The 13,663-nt window shown below is 37.7% G+C and overlaps 1 protein-coding gene across 1 annotated transcript in view; it reads right to left on the reverse strand.

Moving 5' to 3' along the window:
- The window catches only part of LOC119572966 (huntingtin-interacting protein 1-like), a gene marked incomplete at its 5' end in the record, with an annotated part of 61,543 nt that extends 49,840 nt beyond the window's left edge, over positions 1-11,703 (reverse strand). Inside the window, 1 exon segment of the mRNA XM_037919930.1 lies at positions 11,686-11,703. Within this exon segment, the coding sequence (XP_037775858.1) occupies positions 11,686-11,703 (18 nt within the window).
- Positions 11,704-13,663: the final 1,960 nt, after the last annotated feature.

A 13,663-nucleotide genomic window follows, 5' to 3' on the forward strand; every position in this document is an offset into this window, starting at 1 on the left:
CAGATTATAATATAGATATATATACATACATAGATATAATAATGCAACAATCAGCCAGTCCTATACTCATAGATAATCAATTTTGCTCACTGCATCACTTCCACCAATCATGGAATGAAGAATCTTCTTGTGGCTAATACTGTGTTGAGTGCATTAGTAATTTGAGTTCAGGATGAAAATTCCAAACCTAGAGGCATGCGATTAAACAACTGAAAAAAAGCTGCACTAACGAAAGGAAATTATATCATGCAAAAAAAAAAAGTCAAACACAAATAAGTAAGTTGGATGCTTGTGGCTTTTGTGTATTTGTGTTGGATTCATCCATCTGTGATGTTGTTTTTCCATTCTTCTACTCCTATTTACTGAACCCTTTGTGTAGTTTTTTTCAAAATAGATGGCTCTACAAGTCACACACACATCAAGGATTTCAAGTAGCAAGTCTACTTGACCTCACTTGGTTCTCTGCCTTTGAATTTGTGAAGGAGAAAGGTTTTCAATGCTCTTATCATTATTGTCCAACTACTGCCTTATATTTATTATAATTAATTAATTTGGAGATCAGGTATGACTAGCAACTGTTCCCATGTGACTTAAGTTTTTATAGAGTGTCTATGTGTAACAAACTGATGAAACAAAATCATAGTGAACAGCATGTATGTACAGTCGGGACAAACGAAAGGTTCTGCATTGGCAGCTTCCTTCACTGCAGGGTGTTCTCACATACCTGGTAAGGTAGGTTGCCCTGAGAAATTCTTTCTGCTGTCATGCCAGCTGGCATGCTTGTCAATCATAATTATGCGTGATTGACCCTTTAATTATGCATTACTCAATGTCAGGTCAGGAAGAAATCTGGCAATATAATTCGGTACAAACAGAAATTTTGCCTAAAGAGGACAAACATTAGATTATGGAATAATCTCAGGTCACCTCTGGATACTCACTTTCTAGGCAAGCCATACTATAAACACAATACAAACTTCTATTTTACAAAGTAATGAATTTTTAGAATACATATTATATATTGTTGTATTTCATTCCAATTAACATGTAGGTCAACAATTTTGGGGTGTGTAAATCACTTGATAGTAAGTCTTCTACTCTCAAATACCCTTTCTCACTCCTACTAATGTCCCCAGCCCTTCCTCCCCCAAACTGTCATATGTCATACAGTTTACAATGATAAAAACATTCTCATCATGATCATATCTAAAACCCATTATACCATTATTCCTTCTCCTCTTTCTCACTGTTCTTACTTCTTTGATAATAATTGGGTACTCCACCAATCATGCAACTTTAACAGATATTTATGATCCATGTATGATCACGGTGGCTCATACTATAAAAGTATGTAAGGATCACTTTGCAGACCCCATAATTTTGGCGACTTCATGTTTCACTTGGACAAATCTCAACGCTCACTTTACACACGCTTTTGTATGTATGTATCAATATATTATCGTTATTCTATCTGATTAGTAGACTTTGTAATAAAAATATCACTGACTGGCTACCTGGTCGTGTAGTTTTTTTTTTTTTTTTTTTTTTTTTTTACACTTTAAAGTAACCCCTCTGAAATTTTGAAATCCCTTTTCAAGATCACAAACTCACTTTCAACAATACAGCTGGTCTTTAGATTTCATATAACTGCATCGAGACCACAAGAACCTATTCATCATTCTAAAATTTCTACATTTTTTTATTTATGCTGTTATTGCATGTTTTTTTTGTCTTGATTTATCTAGGTCAATTCTGTTGACATTTCTTTCAATAGCCACTTTTTATCAGGTGTTATTTTAATACAGTTATTCGTTTTGACAGTATTGGTTCTAGCAACCACATCTAACACCGTGTTCCCAAGTGCAGAGAACACCTGTGAGAGCTCATGCTGAATATGATGCTTACTTTCATTTGACCTAGACATTACATTTCCTCATAGAGCTAACAGATTAATATATATTTTTAAAGAGATCTTTCATTACTATTGCTAATCTGTCTTGCCTGGAGTTTTCTGCATCTATTTAGTTTTGTTGTTGTTTTATTGTATCTAAATCTAAATAAAAAAAAAGGGGGGTGGGTGACAGGATATATTACTGAATGTCTACCTTCAATAATGATTTGCAATATCTGCAAAATTACAAATAAAAAAACTAACGGAAACTCCAATTCTCTTCAGCTAACACATTGGAATAAACTTAACAATATCCTATATTTACTCCTATATACAAATAAAAGCAGCCCTACCTTTAATGTATCTTGGAAAAGGATGCGGACAATACATTCATAGAGGCACGAGGAATCCTGATACTTGGGATCGGAGGTGCAACCGGCACTGTCCAGACCGGGTCATGGAGTTTGCCCTTGACGGTCCCATGGAACTGAATACTGGAAGGGTGACAAATAAGCAATTTTGGTAAAGCTAAAATCTATTAATCTATCAACCTGTCAAAAACTGTGGTGTTACATATACTCTATGTATGTCCTACGACATCAAATATTGAGAATAAGAGAGATACAGTGGTGCACTGACTACCAAACAAAATAAAATAAAATAACAAGTTGAAAACATCCTTTCATATATCGAATTTCTTTTTACATCAGGTTTGAAAACAATGGAAAACTGTGAAATGATTTACTTACCTGCTTCATACAGATTTAAAATGCATTCCTATCTCCAGCATCTCAACTGCCAATTCAAAACTGAAAGATTTTAATAACTATGATTTCTATACATAAGTAATGATAAATGATGATAGCATGGCAACAACAATAACATCAACAACAACAAACATTAACACCAATAATAACAACAACACAACAACAACAACAACAACAACAACAACAACAACAACAACACACAATAATAATAATAATAACAATATAATATAATAACAATAACAACAACACAGTAATTACAATAACAATAATATAATAATACTATAATAATAGTAATACTAATGTAATAATAGTAATAATAATAATTAAATAATATAATTAATACTAATAATAATATAATAATCATAACAATAATATAATATAATAACAAAATATCTAAAAAAAACAATAATAATAATATTAATATGATGTGATGATGAAGCCAAGGATTGTCTTTGCCGCAACAAGCCTTATGAAAATGATAATAAAAACATCATGATAAGATGATAAAATTAATAAAAACAAAAATTATGAAATCAGACCAAAACTGGTGTTTTCACATCTGCTCTCCATGGCTCTACTGTTTGAAATAAGCATACTTGTTTAAAATCTCCACATTGTCAACATTTCTGGAGCACAATATTGGTGAAAAAAAACATAAACTTGTTTAATCTTTGGTTGCACCTTCAACACAGTCAAAAGTCAATTTGACACAATTGCTCACAAATCTGATTTTGCGTTAGGCCGCTTAACCCTTATGAATTTCATTTGGGGCGCGAATCGGCCCCAAATGTGACACTTCCATACCCCAAAACTACGACCTCCGCAATCTATTTCTCAGGTTGAGTGAGAGTGTATCTTTAATTGTTGCAACCAACCATTAACTATTTGCTGTTTTATCCAAACTGCTGAAATATAAACCCCACATGATGTTACTATCAAAAAAAGTAAAAACTGTAAATCTGTTTCCATACTATTATGCTAATGTAGTAAGAAATGAAAGCTTTCCAGTGTCATGATCATTCTCAACATGACATCCACTAAACATAACCCTTTCACAATCATCACTGCAAGAAATTGGAAAAATACATTTTCTGTCCTTCTGCATCATTATTCAGTAATATCCTAGATTTTAGTCTGCATTTATTGGGTGCTAAATGCTTACCTTAAACCTACCAGCAGTTTTAAACCAGACATTTTTTTTCTTTCTTTCTTCTAAGAGACTTTCTAAAATCCATCACCATCCCTTAATACTTAAATCTAATGTAATCATGTTAATATATACTATCAATTTCTCTAAATCTCCCACGACACATTCTATCCCCTTTCTCTTTCTTCCAAACTGAAAGCACTCACAATTTGCTGACTTAGACATTCCTCAGAATTCAGAAAGTATAAATGGTAAAAGTGTCCATAATTCTGTCAGCATTCTAAATCTTACTCCACACTTCATAAACATGTAAATAAGAAATGCTTATTAAATACTATTCTAAACATATGATCAGAGCTCCAGAATATTGTTGGAGAGCATTCTTAAATATTTTTAAAATATACATTTCATTTCTTTACATTCTTTGTATGATAAGGTAAATATGCCAATAAATCATCCAAGTCTAAGACTTTGACAGTTTAACAGTATAAAAGATAACACCAACTGTACAGTCATGACACAACTATAATTAAGAAATGATGACTCCTTCACTCACTAATTGTTGCATCATTTTCTGCTAAACTTCAGTTCTTCTGGTGTGACAGTGATGGCACCAGGGGAACCGAGGAATAACGCTGGTGGAAGTTTAAACTTGGTCACCATTCAGGTCACATAAACGATCAATCGTCATCCATGCGTTTAAATGCGCTGGGGACAAAAATATTATAAGCATTAAATCAAGGTATGATTAGTTTAATCGTTATGGAAATCAATATTCACTACATCTTATCCCAATGCCATAGGGTGGCTTCCCGAATGCGAAGTCCTCTCTCCCAGGCTGTATTCATAGTGCCCAGGTTCACTCTGGGGCTCATGTTAAGCACCATGGCAGTGTGGCATGACTGTACATGCCCCCAGAAAACATGACGCAGCCACCATGTAAAAAAAAAAAAAATAATATGCACATGCCCCCCATATATAGCCAGGCATGCCATGTCTATGTATATACCATGCCAAGGCAGTACAGGGTTAACATGTTATACAGCGTGCGATGTTTGCACCACTATCTATTGTGGGTTTTGGTTTTATGAACTTATTTTACACAAAAAATGGCATAAATTTTTTAATCAACAAGGAGTTTCTGCACAATTTACCCTTCTTGATTTCAGAGTGAGGGTTTCATTCTGGCACACCTTGTATGAATGCAAAAAAAACTTAAATAACTATTGTTGTCTATCACCTGCACTTTTATATTAAATCATGCTATAACATTTTGCTAGTTTCAAAACAAAAGAGTACATCATACTTCAAAATTTACATCAATATGGTAAACATTCAAAGTACTGTGCGTATAACAAAACCTATGTAATATATCAGCGTTATCTTAAAGTAGCACTGTTACTTTGATTTTTGAAAAATCTAAAGTAAAAACTTATAGCAATATTAACCGAGTTTAGCTTCTATTAAAGTGAAAAAGGTAATTGTTAACAATCAAGCACAAAGATGGACATAGGATGACATTCAAGCCAAAGTTTTATCAAACATTAGTACTGTACATTTTGTCAAGTATTATGTTCAATTAGTATCATTTAATGCTTCTATATTATTCATTACATAATTATATTAGTTTTGTGTTTGTTATATTTCATTGTTTTGTGCATTTTTTACCTCTTTTATGACCTTGATTTAACAAAATTCTTTTATACACATTAACATTCAAATATGCAAGCTTGCGTGCGCATGTTCTGAATATTAACCTTGCAATTATCTGATCTATAAGTCAGCAAGGACTTTCATTCGAGGAAAATTAAATAACGAAATATAAATAATTGACCATGAATATATTAGGTTGGAAAAAAAAATAAAATAAAAATACAAGGAAACTCTCTCAAATTTGTTAGCTCGTTATGTCCCTTTGGGATGGGGACTGACTGCATATCATCTGCACATATAACTCAACACATGTAAACCCACTAGGCCGATCCCTTGGATCCAGATGCTTCAATGCCATCTGTTGTCCATAACAAGCATTAGGTCTACATTGAGTGGACATTCCTGCTGGACGCAAATGAACACTCATTTGACAAGACTCCATGCATTCCTTTTGCCAATATATTTTCTCTTTTCGGTTTGGTTTTTAGCTTTTTTCGTCATTTTCCAGTGTATATATTTGTCATTTGATTTATCCAGATGGTAATAGACTGTTTTCCTTGCCAGACTCTATATCATCTCTTTATTTATCCATATACTCAGTGCAATAATATAATAAGTAACACTTTGTAATGTTTCATTAAAAAAAAAAATCAGAATATGCAATTTTTTTGTGATATAACTTGTAGCCACCCAGTTCTGGCAGGCAGGAACCGACCCTGAGCATGGAAATGGCATCCTCTTCAGGATGCCAATGCTCGTCCGTCATGGTTCACCCTCCAAGGCTTTGTGCACTCATTGATGAAACACTCATGACGTAAGTTCACATATCCTGGTCCACAGCAGATTTTCCCATGAGGGTAAATTCACATCAATTTGCTCCTCAAGGCAATATTTTTTCATGATTGATCCATCCACATCACCAGATCAAAAGGGAGGTGTTAATAAGCCAAAATATACTTGCCCATGAAAGGCAATAACACTGTACACACTTATCAAGAAACTTTTAATATTATTCCTATTTCATTTTGCTTACTATTTGTATGTCAAAACATACCATCTTTACAATTTGATTGCATTTTATTTTAGTCTTTGTGATATTTTTCTCATTTCTCAGATATTATAATACAAAACTAGTGGGGACAGTGTTGCAAGAAAGATATTTCAACTATCCCACCTCCCTATTTGGAGGTGATAATAGATCCAAGGAAATCCTGGAATCCATGATTCCAAGAATCTTGAGTCTAAAATGGTGTGCAAGTTTAATAAAGACATTATAAAATAAATTAATCTAAAAAATCCGAAACACTTTCGGCAATTTCATCAAACTTATGCCCGCCATTTGGGCTCTGTCCTGTAGTTTAATTATTTGTATCTGGGGGTTGGGGGGGGGGATTGGTTTGGGTTTGTTTCACTCTGCTCTTGATTTTCATTACATGCAAGCTAAACAAAAAAAATTAATGTACATCAAGATAAAGGGCTGAAGTTAAAATATTTAGGTATTACAAAATGAAAAGTTATAGTAAAAGAGAATAAAATGGACGTTACTCATCACTTTGGTTTTTCACTGGACAATATAATAAAAAATCCTCTGCTCAGACAGACAGATTCATCTACAAGCTAACTTAGCAATAAGAAACTACAAAACAATAGCACAGTTTCCTGGGACATCCAATAAACGTACACAACAAAAAAATGGATTCATATTCCTTTCGATATATTTATGTAGGTTAGTACCCTTTCCTTATAGAGCCACAGGTATAAAGGACAGTCACCTGAGAAAGACTTACTTATCCAGAGGAATCTGTATATATATTTACTGCTATTTTCATTTACAGTATATGATCAAGGAATGTGTTTTCCTTTTTTTTCATGTTCCTTTTTGAAAATGGTATTACGGACTACCTCTTACCCCTTCTAACTGTCCATGCAGGTTAAATATTATCTCTGAATATATAAATGGTGAACTGAACTTACAAAATGTTGTCCTGTATCTTTATTCTTTTACCTGACGCTGTGAAGTCTCGCAGAACATTGGGATGACCAGCCGGAAGACAACATGAGGCAGTGGCAGATTTCCAGCTGTACATCAGTGTTTATCGAGACTGAGAGCCACATTCCGCCAAAAGAGGTCTGCACTCTTGTCATGTTGAACGTTCCAATGATAAGGTTCCCTCACGTGCTTCCATCTTAACAGGGACCTCTTCCCTAGTTACGCCTGCGGAAACTTCCTCCTACAAGGGAAAGAAACTGATTTATTTATCAAGAAACCCCCTTATCTGAAATGGGATCCAATTATATATAAAACAAAAAAAAATACCTGTGCCCAAAAACGATTTTATATATGGCCTCTATTACCCTAAAACCAAAGTTTGGGAAGATAAGAAAAAAAAAAAATCTCATTCAAAATCTGATTATTTGATCATAACTTCTAATATATGACATCTATTACTTAAAACCAAAGTTGAGAGATTTTTTTTTTTTTTTTTTTAATTCAAACTCTGATGTCTTTGATTCATCATAGTCAATTTTCATAACCATAAACCTACATTTTCACTTTTATATAAGATGAAGGCCTTTATCTATATAGCATGTTCATAGTGCTTTTCTTATACTGTAGATATAGCTTTCTATTTTACCACTTTCCCGACGGGTAGTTTCATAGTGGCCCAGGCCCCGCTGCCGAGGGCTTATATCATCGCCCGAGCATGCGCGACCACTCATGCCAAATACCTTCATCCGTGCCATTTCTTCGTAAATACTACGAAATATGTTGTATTTTCAGTTTTCATTATTTCTAAAGTCTCTACTTGCCAAACTTCCTGATAAATCGAGACTGAAGGGTATTTTTGTTGTTATATAGACTCCATAGTTGATCTTATTCGGTTCTATAGTCTGAATAAGAATAGCAGTGTGCGGCATCAGGAGTTGAAATCGTCAGTTTGTGCGTTTCTTTTTTTTGTTGCATGTAACAAAATGAGAAGTGTTAAAACAACTTAGTCACACTTTCACTGGCAGAAAAATAATCTTTACCGTGATTATAACAAAAAAAAAACTAAATGGCATGTCCAATATATATGCCATGTGTCATACGTGCCCCGGCAAGATATCCCGCCATGCCATGGCATGTGCGTACATGCCACCCATCGCAAAGGGTTAAAATACACTTCCCCAGCTTGGTGCATTCATGTTAGCTTCAATAGCATTTTGATGTTACTTTAACTGCATAGAATAATAATGAGCAACTTCCCTATGGCCGACATCAGTCTAGATGGTACTAACTGCCAACAAAAAATTTGCAGGTCTGGCAAAGACCATTAGTCAGGCTCGTCTAGTTTCCCAGAGCAAGCCTGAGCCCTGGCAAAAGGTCAATAATCCCAAATTTGGGTCTGTTCAGATCAATTAGGGGGGACATGGAACCTCGTTTAATCATAAAGATAAACATTTTTTTTTAGAAAATGTACATGTACATTTCACTAGGAATACTTATTGAATCCAAATAAAATTCATCTGCATTAACATTCACATGCCACAAAAATAATATGTTTAATCTTTACGGTATGATGTACCAAAGTAGGGCAAACTGATATCCTTGTACAGGATAAAAGTCAGCAGTAAAAGAAATAATCTCCCACAAGCACAACAATGTCCCCAGTAAAGTAAAATGCTCATAGAGAGCACTGCTCACAGCCTAAGGTCCACTCCATGTTTCCATATTTCAGCCTCCTACCTTGCTATACATAACAAAGTGAAGATATGTTTCCTGGAGGGTGTTGGGCAGAGTCCACCATCAACCCTCCCCTCAGGCAATTCCCAGGGTACACCCATCATGGAAACTTAGCTTTTTTATATCATTTGACATGGAGGTTTGGGGACCATCTGTACTGTGAATATAATTACCAATATACCTATTTTCAAATATAAAAAGAAAATATTGCCATTTTATCATATAAAATATATGATTCCCTCACTTTGTCTACATAGAAGCAAGAAAAATAGGCTGAGGAGGGAGGGAGGGAGGGAGGGAGGGAGGAGGGAGGAGGGAGGGAGGAGGGCGGGGAGGGAGTGAGGGAAGGCGAGGGGATGGGAGGGGAGGGTAGGGGAGGGGAAGGGGAGGAAAGGGGGAGAGGAGAGGAGGAGGGGAGAGAGGGGAGAGAGAGGGAGGAGAGGGAGAGAGAGAGAGGAGAGAGAGAAGAGAGGAGAGAGAGAGAGAGAGAGAGAGAGAGAGAAGAGAGAGAGAGAGAGAGAGAGAGAGAGAGAGACCAGACAGAGAGACCAGACAGAGAGACAGACAGAGAACAGAGAACAGACCAGACACAGACAGACAGACACAGACAGACAGACACAGACAGACAGACACAGACAGACAGACAGACAGACAGACAGACAGAAGACAGGCAATAGCAGACAGAAGACAGCTAAACAGACAGGACAGAGACAGACAGACACAGAGACGACAGACCGAGCCGAGAGACAGACGAGACGGAACAGGGAGATGAGACAGAGCCATTAGACAGAGCCAGAGCCAGGCCAACAACAGAGACAGAGATGGAACAGAGCCAGAGCCAGAGCCAAAAGCCGACAGACAGAGACATTAGACAGAGATAGAGACAGAGACAGAGACAGAGACAGAGACAGAGACAAGACAGAACAGAGACGAGGCAGAGACAGACGAGACAGGGTTAGACTAGACACAGAGTATAGAGACAAGCGATAGACAGAGGACTGCGAGAAGGTCAAAGAGACACAGACACGACACAGAATACAGACAGAGACAGATGATATGGGACAAGAGAGGCAGAGCTAGATGGACTGGACACAGACAGTAGATAAGATACGAGAACAAGATAAAAAGATAGATAGACAGATAGATAGATAGCAGACTGGCATATATAGAGAAACAGTGGATTCTCTCTCTCTCCCACTCACAACTCACACTCACACTCACACTCACACTCAAACTCAAACGCTCACACTCAACCTCAACACTCAACACTCAACACACACACTCAACACTCAACACTCAACACTCACACTCAACGCTCAACCTCAACACTCAACACATCAACACTCACACTCCACATCACACTCATATATATATATATTTTGTTTTTTGGTGGGGTACCATAAATTAGGTCGGAGGGAGGGAGGGAGGGAGGGAGGGAGGGAGGAGGGAGGGAGGGAGGGAGGGAGGGAGTGAGGAGGGAGGATGGAGGGAGGAGAAGAGGGAGGAGAGAGGGAGGGAGAGAGGGAGAGAGGGAAGTGAAGGGAGGGATTGAGGGAGGGAGGGAGGGAGGGAGGGAGGGAGAGGGGGAGAGAGGGAAGGAGAGAGGGAAGGAGAGAGGGAGGGAGGGAGAGAGGGAGAGAGGGAGAGAAGGAAGGAGAGAGGGAAGGAGAGAGGGAGGGAGAGAGGGAGGGAGGGAGGGAAGGGAGAAAAGATGAGACAAGAGAAAATAGAGAAGAAATGAGAGCAGAGAGAGAAGAAACAAGAGTAAGAAGAGAAGAGAGAGATGGGAGCAATGAGAAAGAAAGGGGAGAAGAGAGAGATGATAGAGATGATAGAGGTGAGGGAGATGAGAAAGATACGAGAGATGAGAAAGATACGAGAGATGAGAATGGAGAGAGAGATGTGAGAGAGTAGAGAGAAAAGAGAGAGGGGAGAAAGAAGAGAGAAAAGAGGAGGGAGAAAAAAAAGAAACGGATAGGGAAGAAGTGAATAGAATAGAGTTAAGAGAGAGACGAGAGAGTGAAGAGAAGAGAGTTAAGAGAGAGTAGAGAGAAGAGAGAAGAGAGAAGTGGGACACAAGAAGAACAAACAGACATAAAATTAATCTCTCAGAGAAAGGACAAGTTCTGACCGAAGACAGGAGCTGCAAAACTATGGTTTAATTAAGGTGTTTGATATATCAGTGTATGCAGGTATTAAGTAAAAAAACACAATATAATTCATATCATTCTGAAATCAATACCGATTCTTAAACTCTGTATCAATTATATCCACAACAGTACATGGTTATAGTCCTATTTTCACTATTCTGCACTTCAGACTCTACCGTTCCTTCGACATATCTCTGATTCCCTAAACTCTTCCCGTATCCGGTGTCACACAGAACACTTCCTGCCTCCCAGCGCAGCCCCGTACACCCCTTGCACCGCCTATCAACAGGATATCCTCGTAAGACTCGCCCGCCCACCATCTCCTCCGCCCTCTCTGACAGCATCAAACTCACCTGAGATCTCTCGAAATGAGTCCCTCTCTTGCTCGAGTGTTGCGTGTTAAGCCCTCCTCGTGCCAACACGGCATGGGGATCTCTCTTGATGGAAGTCATCTTGCAGTTGGCGTGTTATTCCCAGTGTTACAGGAGGCGCCTCATCTTACTCGCTCTTCTTCTGCGATTACTACGGGCTCGCCATTCGCCGATCGAGGGCGGAGCTGTCACAGGCGGAAGAAAAGGGAGCATCAGAAAGGGAAAGTATAAAGGCTTGAATTCGCTTTGCGTCGGTTCGCGGAGTCTATACCTCGGGTTGCCCGGCGAAGGTAAACACGGGGGTTATTTGGCATCGTCCCATATTCGCCTTCGGACGAATGTGTGTTGTAAGCGACACAGATGTGCCACTTTCATGCCGCTCTTGTTTTGACTGATTATCCCTGTGAGAACATCACAAGGAACCCATGCATTTGAATTGCTTTCTAAAAGGTCTCTTCATTGTTCTCTTTAATAATTCCATCTAGTGTTCGTAGAAAGATTGCCATAAATGGGAATGAATGTAAGCTTTCTTATTGTAACTAATTGGACAATTCTTTCCTTATATTTTTCCACGAATTCTGGGTAGATTCAATTTCCTGTCGTAACCCGTTGACCCCGATTCTGTCCCAGAACGTCCGAATATGCCATTTACGAAAATGTGAAACGACGGAGTGGCAAACAGTGTTGGATGCGGCGCCGGGTCTCACTTGGGCCGACTGCTGCCAGGTAATTGTCTCTCGGACAAAGAGACGAACTCGTTTTTACTTAGTTTATAGAGGAATATATGAAACATATGAAAGCTTTATCATTTAGGGAGTCGGTGGTGGAACAGGTGTGACTGAAGGCTGTGACTTGGGAACACTTGTGCAGCAGTGCACCTGCACCGCCTGCCAGCGTGACTTTTGGTTGTTTGCAGATTTATTGAATTGCAAAAAAAGGGCAATTTCCCCCGAAAAAAGGCCCATCAGCCTAATAATCACAAAGATCATCTTTTTGTTCGGCTAGTATGAATATATGGTTTTGAAATAGTTATAATTCAGGAAAGTGATGAATGCAGATTAAAAGATATTTTGGTAAAAATTACTAGGAAACGCCATTACAGCATGGATAACTTAAAATCCTCTAAATGAAATGTTAAGCATTACTATGCTCCAATTTCTTAAAAGGAAAAACTGGCAACAGTGGAGTAGATGGGGCTTAGATTTGCTAAGCCCCATCTAAGAAAAAAATTATAAAGCATTGTAAAACAATAAAATTTATTTTACATAATTCTAGAAATGTGCAAGTATTTATGTCTGCTGATTCAATGAAAGAAAGAAGGCAAATTGGAGTCTAGGGTGTGTTATCATTTTCTTCTTCTTCTTCTTCTTTTTTTATAAGATAAGACACACTACAGTTCTAGTAGAATGTTCAACTAAAATTTAGTGTTGCTTGCCCCTACATGATATTTCTAGAACACATCATCCATTCCCCACCAAGTTAACTGTATATGGAATCACTTGATCAACATATTCTGTAACAGTTTTGATGTATAACATTTCCAGAGTATTTTAACCTATTGAGGTAAATTTCTAGCATAGGTATGCTACTGAAAACAAATAAATTTGGCATCATTAACCCATTACTGCCAGGTCAAGTATATAGTTATCACAACAAATTGGTTGATCTGCCAGGTACGGCTATACGCGTGGTGACACACTAGAGCATATTGAGTGGGAAGTTCCACTGCATGTAGCAGACTCCTGTGACACCAAGAGATTTCTGAGGGATTAAACTCCCATCGATATCTGCTACCCCAGTTTATCGTAGGCCTCACCATTATGAGTAAATAACGTAGAATAACCTAACCCCCCCCCCCTTTTTTTCCATTGATACTTTCATGCCCTCCCTGTGTTCATTTTGTAGCCCAGCCCTTTAACAGATTGATTGGGATTGAGAGCACTAACAAACCGCTATAATC

Source organism: Penaeus monodon, chromosome 5 (genome assembly GCF_015228065.2).
Source record: "Penaeus monodon isolate SGIC_2016 chromosome 5, NSTDA_Pmon_1, whole genome shotgun sequence".
NCBI lineage: Eukaryota > Metazoa > Arthropoda > Malacostraca > Decapoda > Penaeidae > Penaeus > Penaeus monodon.